Source organism: Epinephelus moara, chromosome 5 (assembly GCF_006386435.1).
Source record: "Epinephelus moara isolate mb chromosome 5, YSFRI_EMoa_1.0, whole genome shotgun sequence".
NCBI lineage: Eukaryota > Metazoa > Chordata > Actinopteri > Perciformes > Serranidae > Epinephelus > Epinephelus moara.
The window spans coordinates 7,963,593-7,982,038 of record NC_065510.1 but is presented as its reverse complement, the minus strand read 5'-3'; the positions used below and the strand labels follow the sequence as shown (position 1 = coordinate 7,982,038).

Sequence of the window (18,446 nt, the reverse complement as noted above, 5' to 3'; positions counted from 1 at the left end):
TGGACTCCAACTGTGTCTTCTAGGAAGTGAAACCAGGACTTCTTAGTACTCTGATAAACCCATGGTCATGTCTGTTTAACTATAGTCATGACTTGTTGAACAGACTTTCAGTGTGTGATACTTTCCAACATACATGGAACCCTTCAACAAAATTACTATTTCTGTGAAACTTAAGAGAATGTAAATTAATCAAAGTTGCAACAAAAAGCCCTCCTGTACTATATAGATATTATCCAGCACAACACCTGCATAATTCTCGTTCTCGTTCACGGCTGAAACATATTCCTGAGGAGCTTTTTGCCATGTTTAGTCAGTACAGTCCTTTACAGGACAAGCCATTCAAACTTACCAAGCTAACATTAGTTAATGTCTTGAAAATTAGCACTGAATTGAAAACCACTAAAAGTGTTTTGGCAAAGTGACAGCAAAAACTGGTTCTCCAAATTGTTATGTGCTGTCTTATGTGTTTAGGTGTGTCCAACGTTTATATTTCTTTGCTATCTGGTTAGATGTAGCATAGCTGCTGACTAAGCTTAATTCGGTTGTGTTGCTAGGCAACCAAAGCAACTTAATGGTTGGTTTGTGAAGACTTGCTAGTAACCATGTATGCTAACGCTAGCTATGTCTGTTAAATTAAAAACCTTACCTTACTGGGGTCCATGTCATTGGTTCGACAGCCCATTGGTTCGACATCCCATTAGTCCGACTGTCCGCGGTGCTGAACGGCTCGCGCGCGGCGGGCGTATGGTGCGCCGCGACCGGCTTGAGGCAGAGCAGGTTCACGGCTTATGTGTTTGTCACTTTCTTTTTCATTTTAACCCACACCATGATCTTTTCCTGACCCTAACCAAGTGGTTTTTGTGCCTAAACCTAACCAGACCTTAACCACAGGGCATCATGATGATTTCGGAACGGACTTCGGAACAATGAGTTTAATATGGTCGGAACAATGGGATGTCGAACCAATGGGCTGTCGAACCAATGGGCAGTTCCCACGTTACTGTTTTATGTTAACACGTACAGTCTGTGGGTAACAACCCCAAAGTTACAGAAAGCTAACGTTAACTGGTTAAGAAATACTCACCCAACAGGAAAAAAGTTAACTGCCGTTGTTAACTGCTAGCCCTGCTAACGTTATCCGCCAAGGATGACGTTTTTCTTTAAACCGACGCGGCCGTTAGCTTCGCCCCGGTTCCCTGTGGGATTTTTCCGTTGGGTTTTGAATTATCACGGGAAATAAACTCCGAGGCAAACAGACGTTTATGAAACTTACATGTCTTGTTTAGCAATATAACATTTTCAAATGAAACGTACTTACATGATTATTAAAGTCCGAATGCATTAGCCAGAAATAAAAGGCTACCGCTAGGCCAAAAACGAACTACGGTCGCGTGATGTAACGTTTAGAAGGCCGTGTTCGCGTTCAGCGAAGCTCGGCGTGATGACGTTCTGTAGTCTTATTTAGCCGCTTGTTAGCAACCGCTATTTTTAAGGCACATAGACTTCAAAATTCACAGTGGGGTATTTATTCGGAATAAAAGGTGAAAATCCTTAAAGCTTGTGTTATTAGCAGACCTTTTTGAGGCTCATAATCAAGAACCCATTCAAAAAACCCAATGACTTTGAGACAAGGGAACAAAGGGCTCTAAATGCTAACTCATTTCCGGGTTAACGGTCGGACTCCGTTAGCATTAGCTAAAAATAAATAAATATTAGTATTAGCTAGCTAATTAATTAGTCGTCTTGAATCTGGAAATGTTGGTTTATTCTTTTTTCCTTTCTTTTTGATCTTAAGAGAACAACATGATTTTCGTACCTGTGCTACAACAGTGGCCGCATTGATTCCTTTTTTTTAATTATTATTGGCTAAAATTTAACTTTATTGTCATTACACGGAGTACAGGTACTGAGCAGTTTTTATGCTTTATTTGCTTACTTTTTTCTTAAGTCTAGTGTGTAATATTTAACCATATAAAGCACAGGTTCATTCACATATTTGCCATATAGGTTTGCTTTTTGCAATATTTTAGAAAAATGTTTATCTGACCACACCTGACATGAAAAGCATATTAATTGTTTTATTCTATGTCTAACATCTAAAACAAAGTGTTAGCTGTTATCTACCATGATTCCTTGAGATAGAAGTGTGTTTTAAGTTTTGGTAGAGGGTTGAACCTTTTCACAATTGGATAATGGACTGTACTTTTAAATAAAGTTGACTCAGTTGTCTATTGCTTGTTCTCTGGATTGTTTAACTGCCACATTGATTAACTGATAAGTCATCAGACCTGGGTTGAAATGAATGACAAGCCAGATATTCAAAAAAGAGTGAGATTGAAGAAGAAACATGTCACAGACACAATTCAAGTCCGTATTAATATATTTTTATTACCATACGAGTATACACTTCAGTAATTACTCCAAATACAAAAAACATAGGAAATTATTTGTAACTTATACTTTATGTTGTGCAAGTAGCTGTGGGTCTTCTGTTTCTTTGTCTTTCAAGTAAGTTAAAAAGTCTAGTCGGAAGTCCAGTTGTAACAGTAAATATGTGCTCAAGACACTTTTCCAGTTGACTGAGAGGTTGCACAGTGTGTAAGCAAATTATCAGGGCGTGTGAGGTTAAATATTAAGTTAAAAGTCAGTATAAATAACTTACACAGTAAAGGCATGACATTGAGTTGTGGAGAAAAAAGAGGAATCAGTACAAATGTGGGTCCCAGATATGTAAGGCAGAACTGGTTCATTATTACCATTATCCAAACTGTGCTACAGTATTCAGGGTGCCTTTGATCGTATGGCGTCATGGAAATGTCTGTGTGATGAGTGTCTTTTTTTTAGCTTCTTGGGTGAGAAAAAGGAACAAGAGAAAGAGGAATGAGGAGTGTTCCAGTTTTATAACAGCCAATCACCACTGAATTCAAAATTGCCTTATTTGCTACCCAACAGTCAGCTAAGGGGGGAGGGCGATTGTTAACTGACAGGGTCACAGTTACTGTGCTTCCTTTAGTTTTATATGGTTAATACTACTTCCTTCATCATTTCCTCTATATTGTTGTTTGTAAAAACATGAAACTTAATGAACCTTGATAGTGAGAAGGTCAGTGATAAGGTCACATAATGCTACATAACTTGCCTTTCAGTAGGCTATATTAAGTCAGTCGTTTTTATGTGTTTTCATTAGTTTTCATTTGTCTGTCTTGATTCACACATTTGCTACCGTGCACTGACATTTCAGCGGAAATGTGAGAGTCACTGTCGTCACGTCATCTCTGAGAGTTTGAAAGAAAGACACACCAACACAGATGTTCCAGTCCTGAATCCGACAACATGGCTTGCTAATCTTTGTGCCTCATCCAAGCACTCTCATCTTTGACTCCACTCTCGGGACTCTCCTTTGCTCTCATATTCTCCATCTCTTCAGCTCTCACAGTCCAATCTTCGCAACCTCTCCTTGTGGTTTTCTTGTGCTTTCATTTGTCCAGTAGCACCTTTGCCAGGGACTGTAGCTTTTCCCTCTTCTCGTACAGATACATCTGGGTTTCCCACAACATGTCCACCAGGACTGCGTCACTCACCTCGTCCAGCATCACTTCCTGAGACAACTGGGGACTCAATCTGCACAAAAGACGATAAACAGTTTGACAGCACTTTAGAGATAATGAAACAATATTTATTTATTTTGTTTTCAGTAGCATGTGAGCAGGTTTGTTAACTGATTTTACTGGACTTGAAATAAGTGCTGAGGGTTAAAAACATGTCTGATGGCATGTGTTCTCTTCCTGTTGACTCTAAAGCCGTGAAGAGGTGTTGTCATATAGATAAAATGACTGCGTAAAACATGGCACAGGAAGTGTGTCAAGTGTGTGTGATGAATGTGAGAGACAAACAGAAGTGGGCAAAAGAGGAGATGGCGTGATTAAGATCAGAAAAATAGATGTGGTCATGCTGCATCAGAATGATAACAGAAGTAGATGAAACAAGAAATGAGCAGAGCCCTATCGGCTGACCTGTGGTAGATGGTGTCGATCATTTCACACCAGGCTGCGGCTCTGTCTACTGCGCAGCCATCAGAGTCTGTACACTGTCCAGTCAGAGAGAGGGGGAGAATGTTTTACGATTAAAAACAAGTATACACTTTCCTGTGATAACAAACAGATTGATTCAGGTGCTGTAGATGTACTCACACAGTCCACCAGCATCTTGCCCAGCTCCTTGGCTCCTACGAAGCTCTTGGCCAGCTCCAGAGGATTGGAGGGTCGGAAAACATCCACAGAGCTCACCACCACCTGAGGAGGTTTACCTGGAGATACACAGGTGCACCAATATAATACAAGTGTTCAAACAGGAAGACTTTTGTCAGTTTAGTTATTCACAATGTGCTGTGTAACTTTTCCTGTGTTGCCATTCATACTGCTGCCTCTCTTTTTTTTTTAAATGTTCATTTCCGGCCACAATTAAAATACAAAAGAAGATGGATCAGTGAGTGCCAGTGTTTTGTTTGTTTGTTTGTTTATTCTTTATCGCAACTGTGCACCCAACATTATCTTGAGATTTTGAGTTGTGCTTACTGTTTCTAAGTAATAGTTACTGCAGCTTTCAATGGAAGTGCACTAATTCATATACATGGGGGGAATTTGGTTGAAAATGTCTAATTAGATTCTTCATTAAAGCAGAAAGCACACGCCACAGGACAGACTCCAAAATGCTGGAGATTGTGCGGGATCCAGGATGCAAATCACTAGCATATATATTGGGAGTGCCCTGTAATAAGACAATTTGGCCGAGATGCCGCTCCCCACAATAGAAGAATGGACAGATATAGTTAATGAAATATATACATAATGGAGAAAAGTACTGCCTGGTCTCCTAACCAACTTAAAAAGAGAAGGTCTTAAGTCATGCTGTTTAAACTGCTGTAAGCCCATAATACTTTTTGTATCTGCAAGTACATATATATATATGCTGTATTTTTTTTTCCGGGTAATTGGTTGTCTGCTTGCAATTAACTTTTAAAAAGCATAAAATTCATTATTCACAATGGTCAGACATAATAAAGTGGCGTACCTGTACCAAGAGAGACCACTATACCCAACTTCTTGACTTCATTTCCATGGCCCTGAGATGGAGGAGGAATAAGAGGGGATAAAAAAGAGGAGACGGATAATTAAATGATCGAATTAAACATAAATGCTTTCATATGTAAAGACCTAGGACAAAGTAAAAACAGCCTACCTCTACTTTTAAAGCTTTATTGTACTGATGGATTTCTGACATGGCGTCTAATGTCGGGTTATTGGCCAGCAGCCCTCCATCCAGAAAGCGGCCCATTGGTCGGAAGTAGGTGGGGGCAGCGCCGCTGGAGCGGGCAGCTCGCCACACAAGTTGTTCTGGTGTAAAGACAAGGATATGAATATTTTAAAAAAGGCATGAAAGAATTAGGCAGGCTTTAAGATACAAATTTACAGAGAAAGATTATTAACCTCGCACCCGTGTTGAAAAAGGCAAAGACATGTTATTTGCTGCTGTGCTATTACAGTTAAAAAAAAACATGTATTTGATATGGAATCACATTAAATGGGAAAAGTTGGACATTTTGGCAAATATGATTATTGGCTTTCTTGCTGAGAGTCAGATAATTAGACTGATACCACTCTGATGTCTGCATGGTAAGTATGAAGCGACTAGCAGCAGGCTAACGTAGCTTAGCATAATGACAGGAAACAGAGAAAAACATGCTGTGTCTGAAAACAACAAAATCCACCAACCAGCACCTCTTAAGTTCACTAATTAACAAAGTGTCCAAGTGCTCATTGAAACATTTGAGTTTTTACGGTGTTGCCCCAAAACTGTGACAGATAAATTCTTTGTGAACCTGTTCCTTTCACATGCCTGTTGTCTCTCACTCACGCCGACACACACCTTCATCCGTCACCTTCCTACATTTTCTGGGTGGCTCCTCTGTGTATCCTACTATCAATACATCCTCATCCTCCCATCCTGCAACAACAACATGGCTGGCACTCAAACAACACAGCAGAGGTGGACTTCAGAAACAGGATGACATGCAAGTTCAGAAATAGGTTTTTGCACTCCCCCTGTGCATCACTTTACAGGTTTCATTTCCTGAATGAACTGAGTCTTTCTTTGTCACTTCTTTACTCACCCCAGAATTTATAGCCACCAAGTGCAGGGTTTGCTTACTTTGACACCATCCAGTGGTAGTATCATGCAGTGCACTACCTCTCCAGTACAACACCAGTGAGCACTTGCAAACAAACATAACGGGTTCAAGTTGTTGAGGTACCTTGTGGGGTGGTGAGGGGCTTGAACGTGGCAGTGGTGGCATATGGCGGCTCTCTGTGGACGGAGGGAGGGTCATAGTTCCTGAAGATGTGCAGCTCACCTGGATGTCTGTCTGCTAGAACGCTGGTCACCATCACCCTGTGCAGGAACAAATAAATGAGTGGAAAGAGAAAATAACATGTTTGAGAAAAATACAGGCAGGTGCTGCAGCATTTATGTATTTCACTAAATGTAACAAAAAATAGTTCATTTTCAAACTCTGGTTACTATTTTAAGAAGAAAAGTTTTAGTGGTTTCAGAGCATTGGCACACATTTTTAAGACTTAAGTCATATTTCCCAGAGTATTGAGGCTTGTTGGAGTGCCACAATCCAGCACTCCAGTGTGAAATCAGCTCAACTTATCAACTTGTTCACTTGACAAAGTAATTTTTCTAAAACTGACCAATCACGGCAAAGGAGTAGGATATTTAAAGCTTGTTGATGTCATTTTTACCAACAGCAGACACCCAGGAAACACAAATTACCAGAGGAAAGAAATAAATATTCTTTTATGGGAACTCATTGGCTGAGTCTTCTGGGAAAATTCTTTGAGTATGCGTTTTAAATTTGCATATTTTTGTGTGGTATCATAGTACTGTCTTACACTATTTAGCTAGCTAACATTAGAGCACTTTAACATTTGCTAGTGAGTATGTCTGTGGAGACATTTTCATTCCTAGTGCTCCTGTGCAAGGCCTCCATGAACAGCGGTGGCCTTTAATGCCAATTTGACATAGTGGACAAACAGTGGAATTATAACTTCCAGGTCCGTCACGTGATGCCATTAGCCCCGGAAAGACCATAGACTAGCATTATGAAAGAAAGGTCTCTAAATCAGTAGATAGATTTTTATGAGCATCACAAACTCTGCAAAATGACTAATTTCCCTTTCAGAAATGATCCATTCAGTCCAATAACATAAAAAAGTCTAGAAGAGCTGCAAGATTGAATTTATCCCTGTAGTAAAGGGCTAAAATGAAAGTTAGCTGCTCAGCTGGCAAAAATCACTTGCTCTACGGGCTCAACAATGCAAAAGATCTAGGTAATATACCTGGGAAATAAAACTTTTTTGGTTTCATGTGCCACTGAACAAGGCCACATCTCTTCATCTGTTTCTCTTTATACAGTCATGCTCTGCACACTCTTCTGCCTACAGCCTAGCGGACAGATTCAACCTGAGCAGTTACCTGGGGTATCGGACGTCTGTCATCTTGGTGTTCTCCCCAAACTCTTTCTTCAGGAAGTCCTCCAGTGGTGCTGATTCATAAGGTCGTGACCCCCTGAAAACCTGCTCCTTCATCCTGAAGTACAGGCAGCGCAGGTACTCCATGGATTTACCTAAAAAGAGAAGCAACATGATTATTGTTTTGATGCTATGTTATAAAAACCATTTGGAAAAAATATACTGTAAGGGAAACAAACACACACACCGTGGATTATAGCGAGGGCCAGGATGCCGCCCGTGCTGGTGCCAGCCACCCAGTCAAAGAGCTCTCTGGTGGGCAGACCGGCTTCTCTCTCCAGCGCGATCAACATCTGGATCAACACCAGGCCTTTAATACCTCCACCATCCAGACACAGCAGTCTGTCCATCCTGCAGGGGAGAGGAGAGGATTAAAACATCTTTTTTGTGGTGTTCTGTCTCACGACCTGCTATATTCATTAAAAAAAAAAAAAAAATATTCATTAATAAAAATACAAACAATGTAAAGTTTCTTACTCACTTCTTTTTCTCCATTCTGGGGCCGTCCACTTCAGATGTGACTCTGCTCATTGCACTGACGGCAGCCCCCATATACATGATGTCCTCAAACCCTGTCAGCCAATTACAACAGCTATTGATATGGGACCAACACATGGCATCAAGTGTATGCATGAAGGACAGGAAAGAATAGGGGTGACTAGGTTTTCTTCAAGCCATGTGGGAGTTTTACAGGGAGTGTCTATGTGTGGTTTCACTGTCCAAAAAGAACCTACGCTTTCAATCAATACACTAGCCACTTATAAAGAAGTGAACGGGAGGGAGGCAATGCTGTCTCATCACATATTCTTTTTAGCAGTGCTGATTCATCAAAAAAACATCACACTTTGCAGCTGAAAATTCACAAAAAACTCAGATCTTGTTCATAAATAAAAAATCCCCCTAATCACTTAAATATGACGCATAAAAATGTGTTAATCTGTTAACAATCAGCCTGCACTCTTTGGAATATGAAACAAAGCTAAACCCATCTAGCTGTCCAATCTGTATAAAGTTTGATAAATGAAAAAATAAAATAAAAAATAAAGAGTTATGGAAAAGAGAAACACACTCCACAATATACTTGATACCTTAATGAATCGAAATGAGACATTTAAATATAAGTAAGGTTGAAACAGTGAAGGAGGGGCTGAAGGAGGGATGGCGTTGTTACCTATGCCTTTATTGCTTGGAGGCTTGGCGTTGTTGGAGAAGGGGGGAGGACTGCCAGGGGAGGGTGGGAGGCACCGCTGGACCCCTACACTACACAGCATGTCCAGCAGTATCTTTCTATTAGGACCTTTAATGTTAACACAAACACATCCACACACACATGCAAGTCAACATGTTAGACATGCACACACACACACACACACCACAAAAAGCAGTGAGAAAGGTGACAGATAAAGACAGAGAGATAGATGGGAGACAGAGAGAGAGAAAGCAAGAACATAAGCAAGCTGTTAGCGATTATCATGCATTTTAAAAATCAGTAAATGACAGTTAACTCCTTTAACCACCATTTCTGCTCCAGAGCAACGAGTGGGTGGCGTCATACACAATCATCTCTACGCTCAATCAACAATAATGCTCATGCGATTATGCTGTTTCTGAATAGAAAGACAAATTCAGGAGTTACAATGTCTAAATCTTTTATATAAATCTAAGTGAAATATCAAAATGTGCATGTGCATGCAACTTTTTACACATGGTGAATTTTACATTATTATTAGTAGAAGTAACATCAGTTATCTCAGACATAGTCTCATGCCAATGTGCACTGAAAGTATGTATCATACTGGTGTGGTTCTTTTAACCACGCTACAGACCAGAGAGGTAATGTGTCAAGGTAGCAACTAGACTGTTTCTGATCAGTCGGCCACAATAAATAGGTCACCAGCAAAACAGAAACACCTTTCTACAATCCAATATGACACAATTAAAAGTAGTAACTTCTACATTTGTGTTTAATCATTTCCAATCATTTCAAAATTGTGTCAGAGCCAAAGTAAACTGGTAACTTCTGAAATTAAAGGGCAGTACAAATACTGACAAAGGTGAGAGAGCAAAGATTTTTAGCTTTTGTAACTTAAATATTTTCAAATGCTATTCACTTGTTGCGCTGCCCTCTACTGTTGAGAAGGTGAACATGGTCGTTTTGAGTTTTATTTTATCTTTAATAACTCTTTTATCTGTTTACTTCCAAGACGTGGACGGTGTTCTACCCATGTCACTTCTAACCAGTCACTACACAATGTATTGAGACGAGACACTAAGGATTATTTAAAGTTTGTAATTTTGTAAATCACTCATTACGCAGCCATTTCCATGCATTAGCTTTAGTGTCTACAGTGGAACACATGCATTTCAGTGAGGCTACATGTTTTAGAGATATGCAAACTGGCCTGTTAGGTCGAGCATATTAGGTTACATAAACTCATCACTATTCCTTATTTGCCTCCTGCTTCTCTTCCTTGAATTCATCCTGCGCATACCTCCTTGCTTCCTTGCCTCCTTATAGTTTAAAGCTCTCTTTTTCATCCCTTTCCTCTGTATTACCTTTGCTGGTGCGAGCAGCGATGAGTCCAGGTGTCTCTCCCAGGTCGTTGTGGATCTCCACATCAGCCCCGAACACAATGAGAGCTTTGATCAGCTCTATGTGGTCCTTCTAATGAACACAGAGAGAGAGTCATTTAAAATGTGATATATTTTTTTAAACACAATACAATTCTACAGCAAAATGACAAAAAAGGAAAAATACAACTGTGGATACTCTACAAGATGTCATCAGTTGTTGTTTAAGCTTTTGGGGTGTATCTTTTTCGATTTTTCATATTACATAAACAGCACAGTTGAAATATTTTTTTTTCCCAGTTGTGAAAAATCTGAGTTGTGCGCCTTTGACTAGCTGAAAACAACAAGAACATTTCCTTCTCACAAAATGTCAGCAGGAACTCATGTCAGCTGAGACAGAGAGATAACATGTTGCAGTGTAAGCATGCTGGCCATCACAGAGAAGCAGATCTGTCGAGTTTATTCATACCGTATGTGTGATGCAACCTCATTTCCTAATTGGCCGGAATTTCAAAACTTGTGTAATCTTTTAGTTTTCTCTCTTCTCTGCCTCCTAATGCTATGTTGCAACCACTTGACACATCTCTTCCCTTTTATGAACACTTTCATTATCAGCAAGAGATTACTGTTATCATGTGGAAAATAAAAACAAGGCAGAGATGTTATCTTGTACACACACCTTCATAGCGAGGTGTAGAGCTGTGTTTCCATCCTGGCCCTTCAGGTTGGCGTTCGCTCCGTGGGTGAGCAGCACCATGGCCGCCTCAAAGCGTCCCTTCTTGGTCAGAATATGGAGGGGGCTCTCTCCGGTCTTACTGAGGTAGTTCACCACACAGCCGTGTTCCAGCAGCAAACGACACATCTGGCGAAGAGAGAGGGAGATTTATCTTAACATCTGCTTGGTATTTCCCCTCAAATGTTACGTTCGAATTCTGAATTCTCCGTGACACGTTTCTGATTCCTAATGTGAATGTCTTGGTTCGGTGGCTTTGAGCAAACAATTACAGGCCACTATCACTGAATGGGAGTTGTGTCATACATTTGCGGTGGATTTAAGTTTTGTAACAGTTGCTTGAACTCCAACTGGTTGCTAAAGACAGTTCACCCAAAAATCAAAGTGAGGTAGATATCAGCCTTCTCTCCAATATAATAGAACTAGATGGCACTCGGCTTGTGGTGCTCAAAGAGCCAAAAAAATACATTTGAAAAACTCAACAGCAATGTCTCTTTCCAAAAATCACAACAACAACAAGATCTGTGGATTATCTTGAGTATCTATGTAACGATTTCTGGAAAGAGACATTGCTGTTGAGCTTTTTACATGTATTTTTTGACACTTTGAGCACCACAAGCTGAGTGCCATCTAGTTCTATTATATTATATATCTATTATATATATATATAATATACATAATAATATATTCTATATATATACGTATATATATATATATATATATATGATATCTCTATGACCAATATCTCCAACACTCACTCACAGAAAAACAATCTAGATCGATAGATTGCTACACAGGTAAGAGGAGAAATATATATTTTATGATTCCAGGTTGAGCTGTCCCTTTAACAAAGGTCATAAATCCACATTCGTAACATCAAAGCATTATATTTCTCTACATCTATACTACTAATACGCAAAAATGAACAATATTTCAAACAGCTCATTGTGGATTTCAGTTCTGATGCATTATTTCTCACCTCAGCAGTTTTGGACCAGTGGAGAGGCGTCCCTCCATACATGGAGTCCTCAGCATGGAGCTGGCCTGGGTCCGCTTTGAGGATCTCCTCCACACAGCTGACGGTCAAACACACAATAAAAAAGGGTTATTATATACTGTACTAACTGACATACATCTTTTTATATCTCTTAAATTTTGTACTCTGGAAATTTGAGTAACCCATTCAAAAGGCCCGATTTGTCTCTGCCTTTAGTACAGAGCCTTTTAATTTCTGTCTCCTTACTTTGATGGAAAATCAATTTAACAACCTCAGCAGCTCCCAATCCAGTACAGACAATTCAAATGCTCAGTATTACTTATGAGTTTAGTTAATGTGCTTGAGTAGATACTCATCAGAATTGTTCCTTTATTTACTTTTATGTACTGTCTTATACGGGTAAATAAACTCCTGCAGGTATGCTGCAAAAACAAGCATCTATCTACAGCTGAAGGGCTATTTATGATGAAGGAAGTGCAGCAGAGTAACCAGGCGCAACTATTAAATCTTATGCTCTTTAGTGTCATTGATGAAAATACAGACACCTTCCAGCTCCAGGGAAGCTGGTTTATAACAGTATGTTTGGACACTGCATAACTATCAAGAAACATTCATTTGAACACCTACACGAAGACTTTCATGGACCAATTACAATTTACAGAAACCATTTAAATATCTACAGGCAACAAAATGTGTTGGAAGTCATTATCTTCATCTTTAACCCTCCTCACCCCTTCTCACTGTACTTCATGGCACTGTGAATCGCGTAGCCAGTGCCACCATTGACATCACACTTGGCCCCACCCTCCAACAGAGCTTTTACGGCATCCACGCGTCCCAGACGGCAGGCCACATGGAGCGGCGTCTCTCCGTTGCTATTCAGCTCATTCACCCCCGGACACAACCGCAAGCACATGATCTGAATAAGGAAATGATTATGTGATGAAGGGTAGCATGTTGGATGAAGTGGGAGGAGGGAAAATGGTGTTACTTTGCAGTTTAGAAAGCGACATCAGTTGAAAAAGAGAAATTTGATCAGATTGAATGGTAACAGTAACTTCTCTTCTGTCTCACCTGGATTATGGCAGAAGTATCCTGCTTGGCCGCGCAGTGCATGGGCGTCTCCCCATTGCAGTCTTTGATGTCGGTGCGAGCCTGGCTTTCCTCCAACAGCTCCTTCACGCATGCAGAGTCGCCACGCTCACATGCCCGGTGCAGCGGCGTCTGACCTGATGCATTCCGAGCATTGATCTGACTGGAGACAGAAAAATTACCTGGATGATTTCATTTCTGGGTAAAGAGTGGCACGGATTATTGACTTTAATCATTTTATGTCTTTAAGATTCTGATTGCAGCTACACACACAAGGATCACACAGGTCACTAAGGGAAAAACACTCTTGGTTGTATGTTTTTTAAACCAGTCACAATCATCTTGGGCAGAGCTAAGCCTAAGTGTTGGGAGGGAACTTGCTTTGGTGGAGAGGCAAGCGCTGGCATAAAAATGGCTAAATCCCTGCTAAAGGGATCGCAACATTAAACTTTAAAATACATTTTAACGTGTAGGTTGCTAGCTTGGAGGTTGTTTCATGCACAGTGTTAAAGCAAAGTCTGGAGATAGTTCTGACTATAGGAGAGTAGTTTCTTGTAGCAACAGGGATACTGAAAACAGGAACACAGAGGAAGCGTGTTTCCATCTGAGATAGGCGGTTGATGACAGGCTTTGTACCAACAGTCTACATCCTGTGACTCAGACTATGATTGAAGTGATGGCTTTTAGGCAGCCACTGTTTTCCAATCACATCACTACTATATGAGAGTGAGCTTGCAGAGACTTTGGAGTTGCTTGTGATACATGGGAAAGCCACTACAGTGAACTCTTAGCCCACTTTATTGACAAAGTGATGTTAACATTGTGTGGCAATGCAGCTCCAGCAGGGACAGATTAGATTTTCTTCTGCCAAGGTCTGACAGTTGGCTGCAAACCAAAAGCTTTTTAATTGTCACTTCAAATGTCCTTTTCATGATGTTGATGGTTCTTCTCTGTGTATTGCATCAACATGTACTGAAATGAATGAAAACCAAATTCTGCATGGCAAATGAGTAATGCCAAGTACCACAGGCTCGACTGAATCAGTTGAGGAACTCATTTGTTCCTCAGTCTTTCAATAAATTAAATTGGAGTATGGCTTCTAAGTGGCCTGGGTTGAGCACTATATGCATTAGGTAATGAGTGATATGTTGCACTACATCAGCTTTTCGTAATGTCTGTTGTGATTTCTAGCGTTTGTTGCATGATTCTGTTGTCTGGTTAAATGTTGTTTTGTATTTCTGTATTATTTCTAAACAGCTGATGTCCAGGGACGCGAGATAAATTTCAGAAATGTATAAAGACAATAAAGAGAAATCAAATTAAATCAAGTAACCTGTAAAGCGCTGTTGTTCTGATCTACTATTTTTTGCATTGTTTGCATTTAGCTGGGAGTCTTACACTGGCTGCCTCCCAATTAATGCCTCTGTGGAACAGGCTTACACATCATAATCCACTCTTAATTCAACTTTATCCTGAGGCACTTATCTCTGGGCGGCTGCCCTGAGCCACAGACTAGTGCTGAAATTATTACTCAGCTCATCCTTTAGTTGATCACCAGAAAACCTACCAATAACAGTTTTGATAATCACTTAACAATACAACAATTTAAGTGCTTTACCAAGCACAAATGCCAAACATCTGCAGGTCGCAGCTTTTCAAATGACAACACTTGATGCCTTCAAAACTGTCTTAAACATTTTTCTCAAGCAGCAACAGCCGGCCAAATCAAATTCAGTGTTTTCCATCTTACCTCTGTACATAGTTATGTTTGAGACACTCTCTCAGGCCTGTCTCCACGGCAATGTGGGCGGAGCTCCAGTCAGGATGGCTGCGGATGCAGTCCACGATTGGCTGGGCGGTCTCAGCCTTCAGAGGAAGTGTCTCATAAAATGGCCGAAGCTTGAGGGCATACTGGGGGAACCAGTTCATGGCGTCCTCCTCTGACGCCACCTGAAACAGCCTGGTTTACAACACAGCGCAGTGATTATTACACAGTCTCATTTCACAAGAACCATGAGGGGAAATCTGAATGAGTGGCCAAAACGTGAGTGTGGTAATATCGGTACAAATCCTTGAATGTGACTTTTCAAATAAGTTTTACTGATTGTTTATAAAGTAAAGATGCACTCCAGTTTTCTCATTTGTTTACCACTGCTAATTAATTTTGTAACCTTTATGTTCACAATTTGCAGATTATGTGACACTGAGGTGCTTACATGAAAGTTCAAGTTTTAAAAGTAGCTTTGACAATTATATGCAAACCAGCACAACAGTGGTAAATATTCAGTGTAATTTTAGAATTTTAGAAGTTAAAAACCCTTTGCTTTTATGGATGCTATTGCAGGGATCATAATGTTTGCATTCGAGGTAAGGTCTAAATTTAAATCATCCATATTTCCCTGGCAGAGATTAAAAATTGGATTTCAGTTCTGAAAAATTGTAAAACCTTCTTATGTTCACTGCTTAACCCAGCTTCTCAGATCTATGGCTGAATGACCCCGCACTGAGTCATTCAAGATAAAGGGCTTTGGTTTTGTTAAGCTGCTTTGTTGGATAATGGTGTATGTCAACAGTGATCCATACTAAATCAATAATATGTTATATGTTACAAGTAGTAAACAAATCTGCAGGGGGCCATAGAATCACAAACTACCAAAAGCTGCATCTTAAAATGTACGAGTGGTCATTTTAGCTGACGTTGTGGCACATGTAAACCCAGTTCAGTGGCTGCACTTCACTGCAAGTGCCACATATCACACCACACCACTCACCCTGATCAATACTGACCTCAGAGTGACATTAGGCGTCTCAGGGCACATTAGCAGACAGTCCCATGACTGGCATTGAGTGTTTCTGTACAGGATCATGCGTCCTTCCTCTTTCAGAAGGATCTTGCCTCCCCCAGCGTAGTCGGCCAGCGGCACATCCCTGACCCGGTAGGGGTTGGTGAAGAGGGTTGACACAGAGGACACAGTGTCTAAGAGACGGCCAAGGAACTGCATTGTCACCTGAGAACAAAGAACAGAGAGCTTAGGGAGGACTCGGACAATCTATGCTGTAGAATAGACGGAGATGGCAGCACGTGAACGACACGAGGCTGAGTGTCTCTTTGGATTCTGCAAATTTGTTATTTGTCTGTTTTTATACCACAGTCTATATTGTATATAAACAGTGGCATCTGTAGTGTATACGCCTATTCATATTGTACCTCCAGCTTTTCTTCTGTGCATATTTACTATCAGCACAACTCTACTTACACTGTCTACACGATTTGTTTATATTCGTAGCACTGTAAAGACTCTACATACTGCTCACACTGTGTATATCTAGTGTTTTCACGCCCCTGTCTGTATTTTATTCTGTACATTACTCTGCACGTTATTGCTTCTCTGCACTTCTAGATAGATGCCAAACTGCATTTTGTTGTTTTAGTACCTGTGCAATGACAATAAAGTTGAATGTAATCTAATCTCTATGATCTCTAACTCAAATATGACAGAGGGTTTTGGCTACACATGAAGAAATGTCTGGCTCAGCCCTGCTCTAACACAGCCTGTAGGATTGGTGTCAGCATCAATTAATGATTTATTCTGTCCACAAGACTCGGTGTGACCTCTCAAGAACAGCAACAGGTGTAATACCTCAGATATTACATATTATACTTGAAGTAACGTTAGTCTCAAATTCGTGGTTAGATGAGGAGAGCAACGAACTCACTCTTATTTCCTGTGAGGTGTAGCTATTAATACTAACTTGTTACCGGCTGAGCTGCCACATCAGCTGACGTCTCGGGTTAGCTGTCACCTCTCCACTTCGTATTACACTCTGAGACCATCTAGTGACGATGCAAACTGAGGCTGGTCGTCATTTAAATGAGGAACAAGTGGCTCCATTCACGCTGCTCACGAGTTCCCAGTTAAACAGAATCAATTTGACATGATACCTAAAGCTAAAACAGAGAGGCGGCGGACACACTCAACGAAACCCCCTTTTGCTCATGTTTTTAATATAAATATCCCAAATATTGTGAGCCTCTACACTACAGTTAGCTTCATGTTAAATGTAGCTAATCGCATTAACTCGTATACACGGAGCTAGCCGCTGTCAGTCCATTCTTACCTGCTAGCTGTCCTCTGTTATCGGCTGACTTCTGACAGCGACATCAACAGCCACGACGCTGCAACCAAACTTGCTACAAATCATGATTGACGCGACGTGCTCCAATCAGAGCTCAGGATCTGGTCATGATAGGTAAAAGGGGAGGGGCATAAGCATTGAAGATGCTGGGGTTGTCCTCACTTTGGAAAGTCCCACAGGGGACTGTTCAGTGACCGTTAACACCAGAGCTGGAAGAAGGTTGATAGCAATATTACAATAAAAAGACTCCAGAGGTATCAGCAAATGTAAAAGTACACATAATGCTGTCTGTGTTTTGGAATTAGAGTTCTAATTATATAATTATATAACTGGAAAGACTCAGAATAAGGTTCATTGTCAATTGGGTTTTCATTTAGGGACTGTTCGTTAGTTATCAGGGTGGAGGGGGTGGTGCAAAAAAGAGGAGGCATATCAAATATTTTTTGTAAGCACTGGGGACGGACTTGATTTTGGCTTAGAGGAAGGGCATACAAATTTTAATTGTTGTATTTTGCATTTGTTTTACCAACAATTTTGCATGTTACCTTTAGCCCTTTTTAAATAGGAATTGTGCCAATTTGCAGGAAAGCCCAATCAGTCTTTTTTCAGCATTGGCAGTATAAAAACAAAATCGGGGAGTGCAGCGAAATGCTGCCTACCTACTCTTGTATACAGAATGTGCCTTTTTCGGGGCAATGGGGGACATGAGCAAGTAACAAAATGTTTAGCTTAGCGTGTAGTCTGAGTGGGCGGAAGTTCGCTGCATAGATCAGCCTCTCATTGGGCGGAATGAGCCACCTGCTGAAGTCCCGCCCTACCACCTCCGGTTGTGTAGCAGTTTTCAACCGTTTTCAACACATCCTTTACTAACTTTTGTGGTGTTTGATCTTGCGGGGATGTAGCCATTTTTCTGCCATGGTTCGCGTCCTGTAGACGATATTTTTGTGGGCGTGTTACACCAAAACCTGTTTCCCCCCGGCAATATTTTTGCAAGCGCACCGTTGCTGTGGCACTGCCCAGAATGACTGTGATTGGTTGAAAGAAATACAAGCAGCCGGGGCGTTTTTTTCTCCAATCTTAAAGTGAGAGTCGGCCCAGCCAGACCTTTCTTTTCTTGAGAAAGGTCCGGTGAGCGAGACTACTCAGCGTGTGACGTAAACAGTGACGTGGGAGGGAAGCCGCACCTAGTGAGTCCTTCTGTGATTCTCTCATAAGTTGGCCCATCCTTCACTGTTCCCATCATCTTGCGGTTAATGGCCTCTTCATTTGCGGGGACAAGGAGGGCGCACAATTCTTTGTCTCCCCAGTTGCTCATCTTTACAGT

At 40.8% G+C, this 18,446-nt stretch overlaps 1 protein-coding gene across 5 annotated transcripts; it reads right to left on the bottom strand.

Annotated features, from left to right (window-relative positions):
- Nucleotides 1–2,360: 2,360 nt before the first annotated feature.
- Nucleotides 2,361–17,188, bottom strand: pla2g6 (phospholipase A2, group VI (cytosolic, calcium-independent)). 5 transcript variants are annotated; one of them, XM_050044940.1, is made up of 19 exons: nucleotides 17,105–17,188; nucleotides 15,773–15,993; nucleotides 14,736–14,945; nucleotides 12,968–13,148; nucleotides 12,625–12,812; nucleotides 11,876–11,972; nucleotides 10,843–11,025; nucleotides 10,149–10,257; nucleotides 8,764–8,889; nucleotides 8,074–8,164; nucleotides 7,780–7,943; nucleotides 7,537–7,687; nucleotides 6,311–6,447; nucleotides 5,926–6,003; nucleotides 5,239–5,393; nucleotides 5,071–5,122; nucleotides 4,191–4,306; nucleotides 4,014–4,087; nucleotides 2,361–3,621 (listed from the first exon to the last, which is right to left on the bottom strand). In XM_050044940.1, the coding sequence occupies exons 2-19, from the start codon at nucleotides 15,985–15,987 to the stop codon at nucleotides 3,477–3,479; spliced, it is 2,472 nt and encodes an 823-aa protein (XP_049900897.1). In that variant the 5' UTR covers nucleotides 15,988–15,993; nucleotides 17,105–17,188; the 3' UTR covers nucleotides 2,361–3,476. The 5 variants fall into 5 exon arrangements, with proteins under 5 accessions (XP_049900897.1, XP_049900896.1, XP_049900899.1 ...); XM_050044939.1 differs by lacking the exon at nucleotides 17,105–17,188 and adding an exon at nucleotides 16,739–16,887; XM_050044942.1 differs by lacking the exons at nucleotides 8,764–8,889; nucleotides 17,105–17,188 and adding an exon at nucleotides 16,739–16,889.
- Between the last annotated feature and the right edge of the window lie 1,258 nt (nucleotides 17,189–18,446).

Coding starts and splice junctions, on each gene's coding strand:
- pla2g6 (XM_050044940.1), bottom strand. CDS start 15,987: ATGCAGTTCCTTGGCCGTCTCTTAGACACTGTGTCCTCTGTGTCAACC. Junction 8,890..10,148: donor CGCTGCTCGCACCAGCAAAG/GTAATACAGAGG, acceptor TTAACATTAAAG/GTCCTAATAGAAAGATACTG. Junction 6,004..6,310: donor GCCCCTCACCACCCCACAAG/GTACCTCAACAA, acceptor TTGTTGTTGCAG/GATGGGAGGATGAGGATGTA.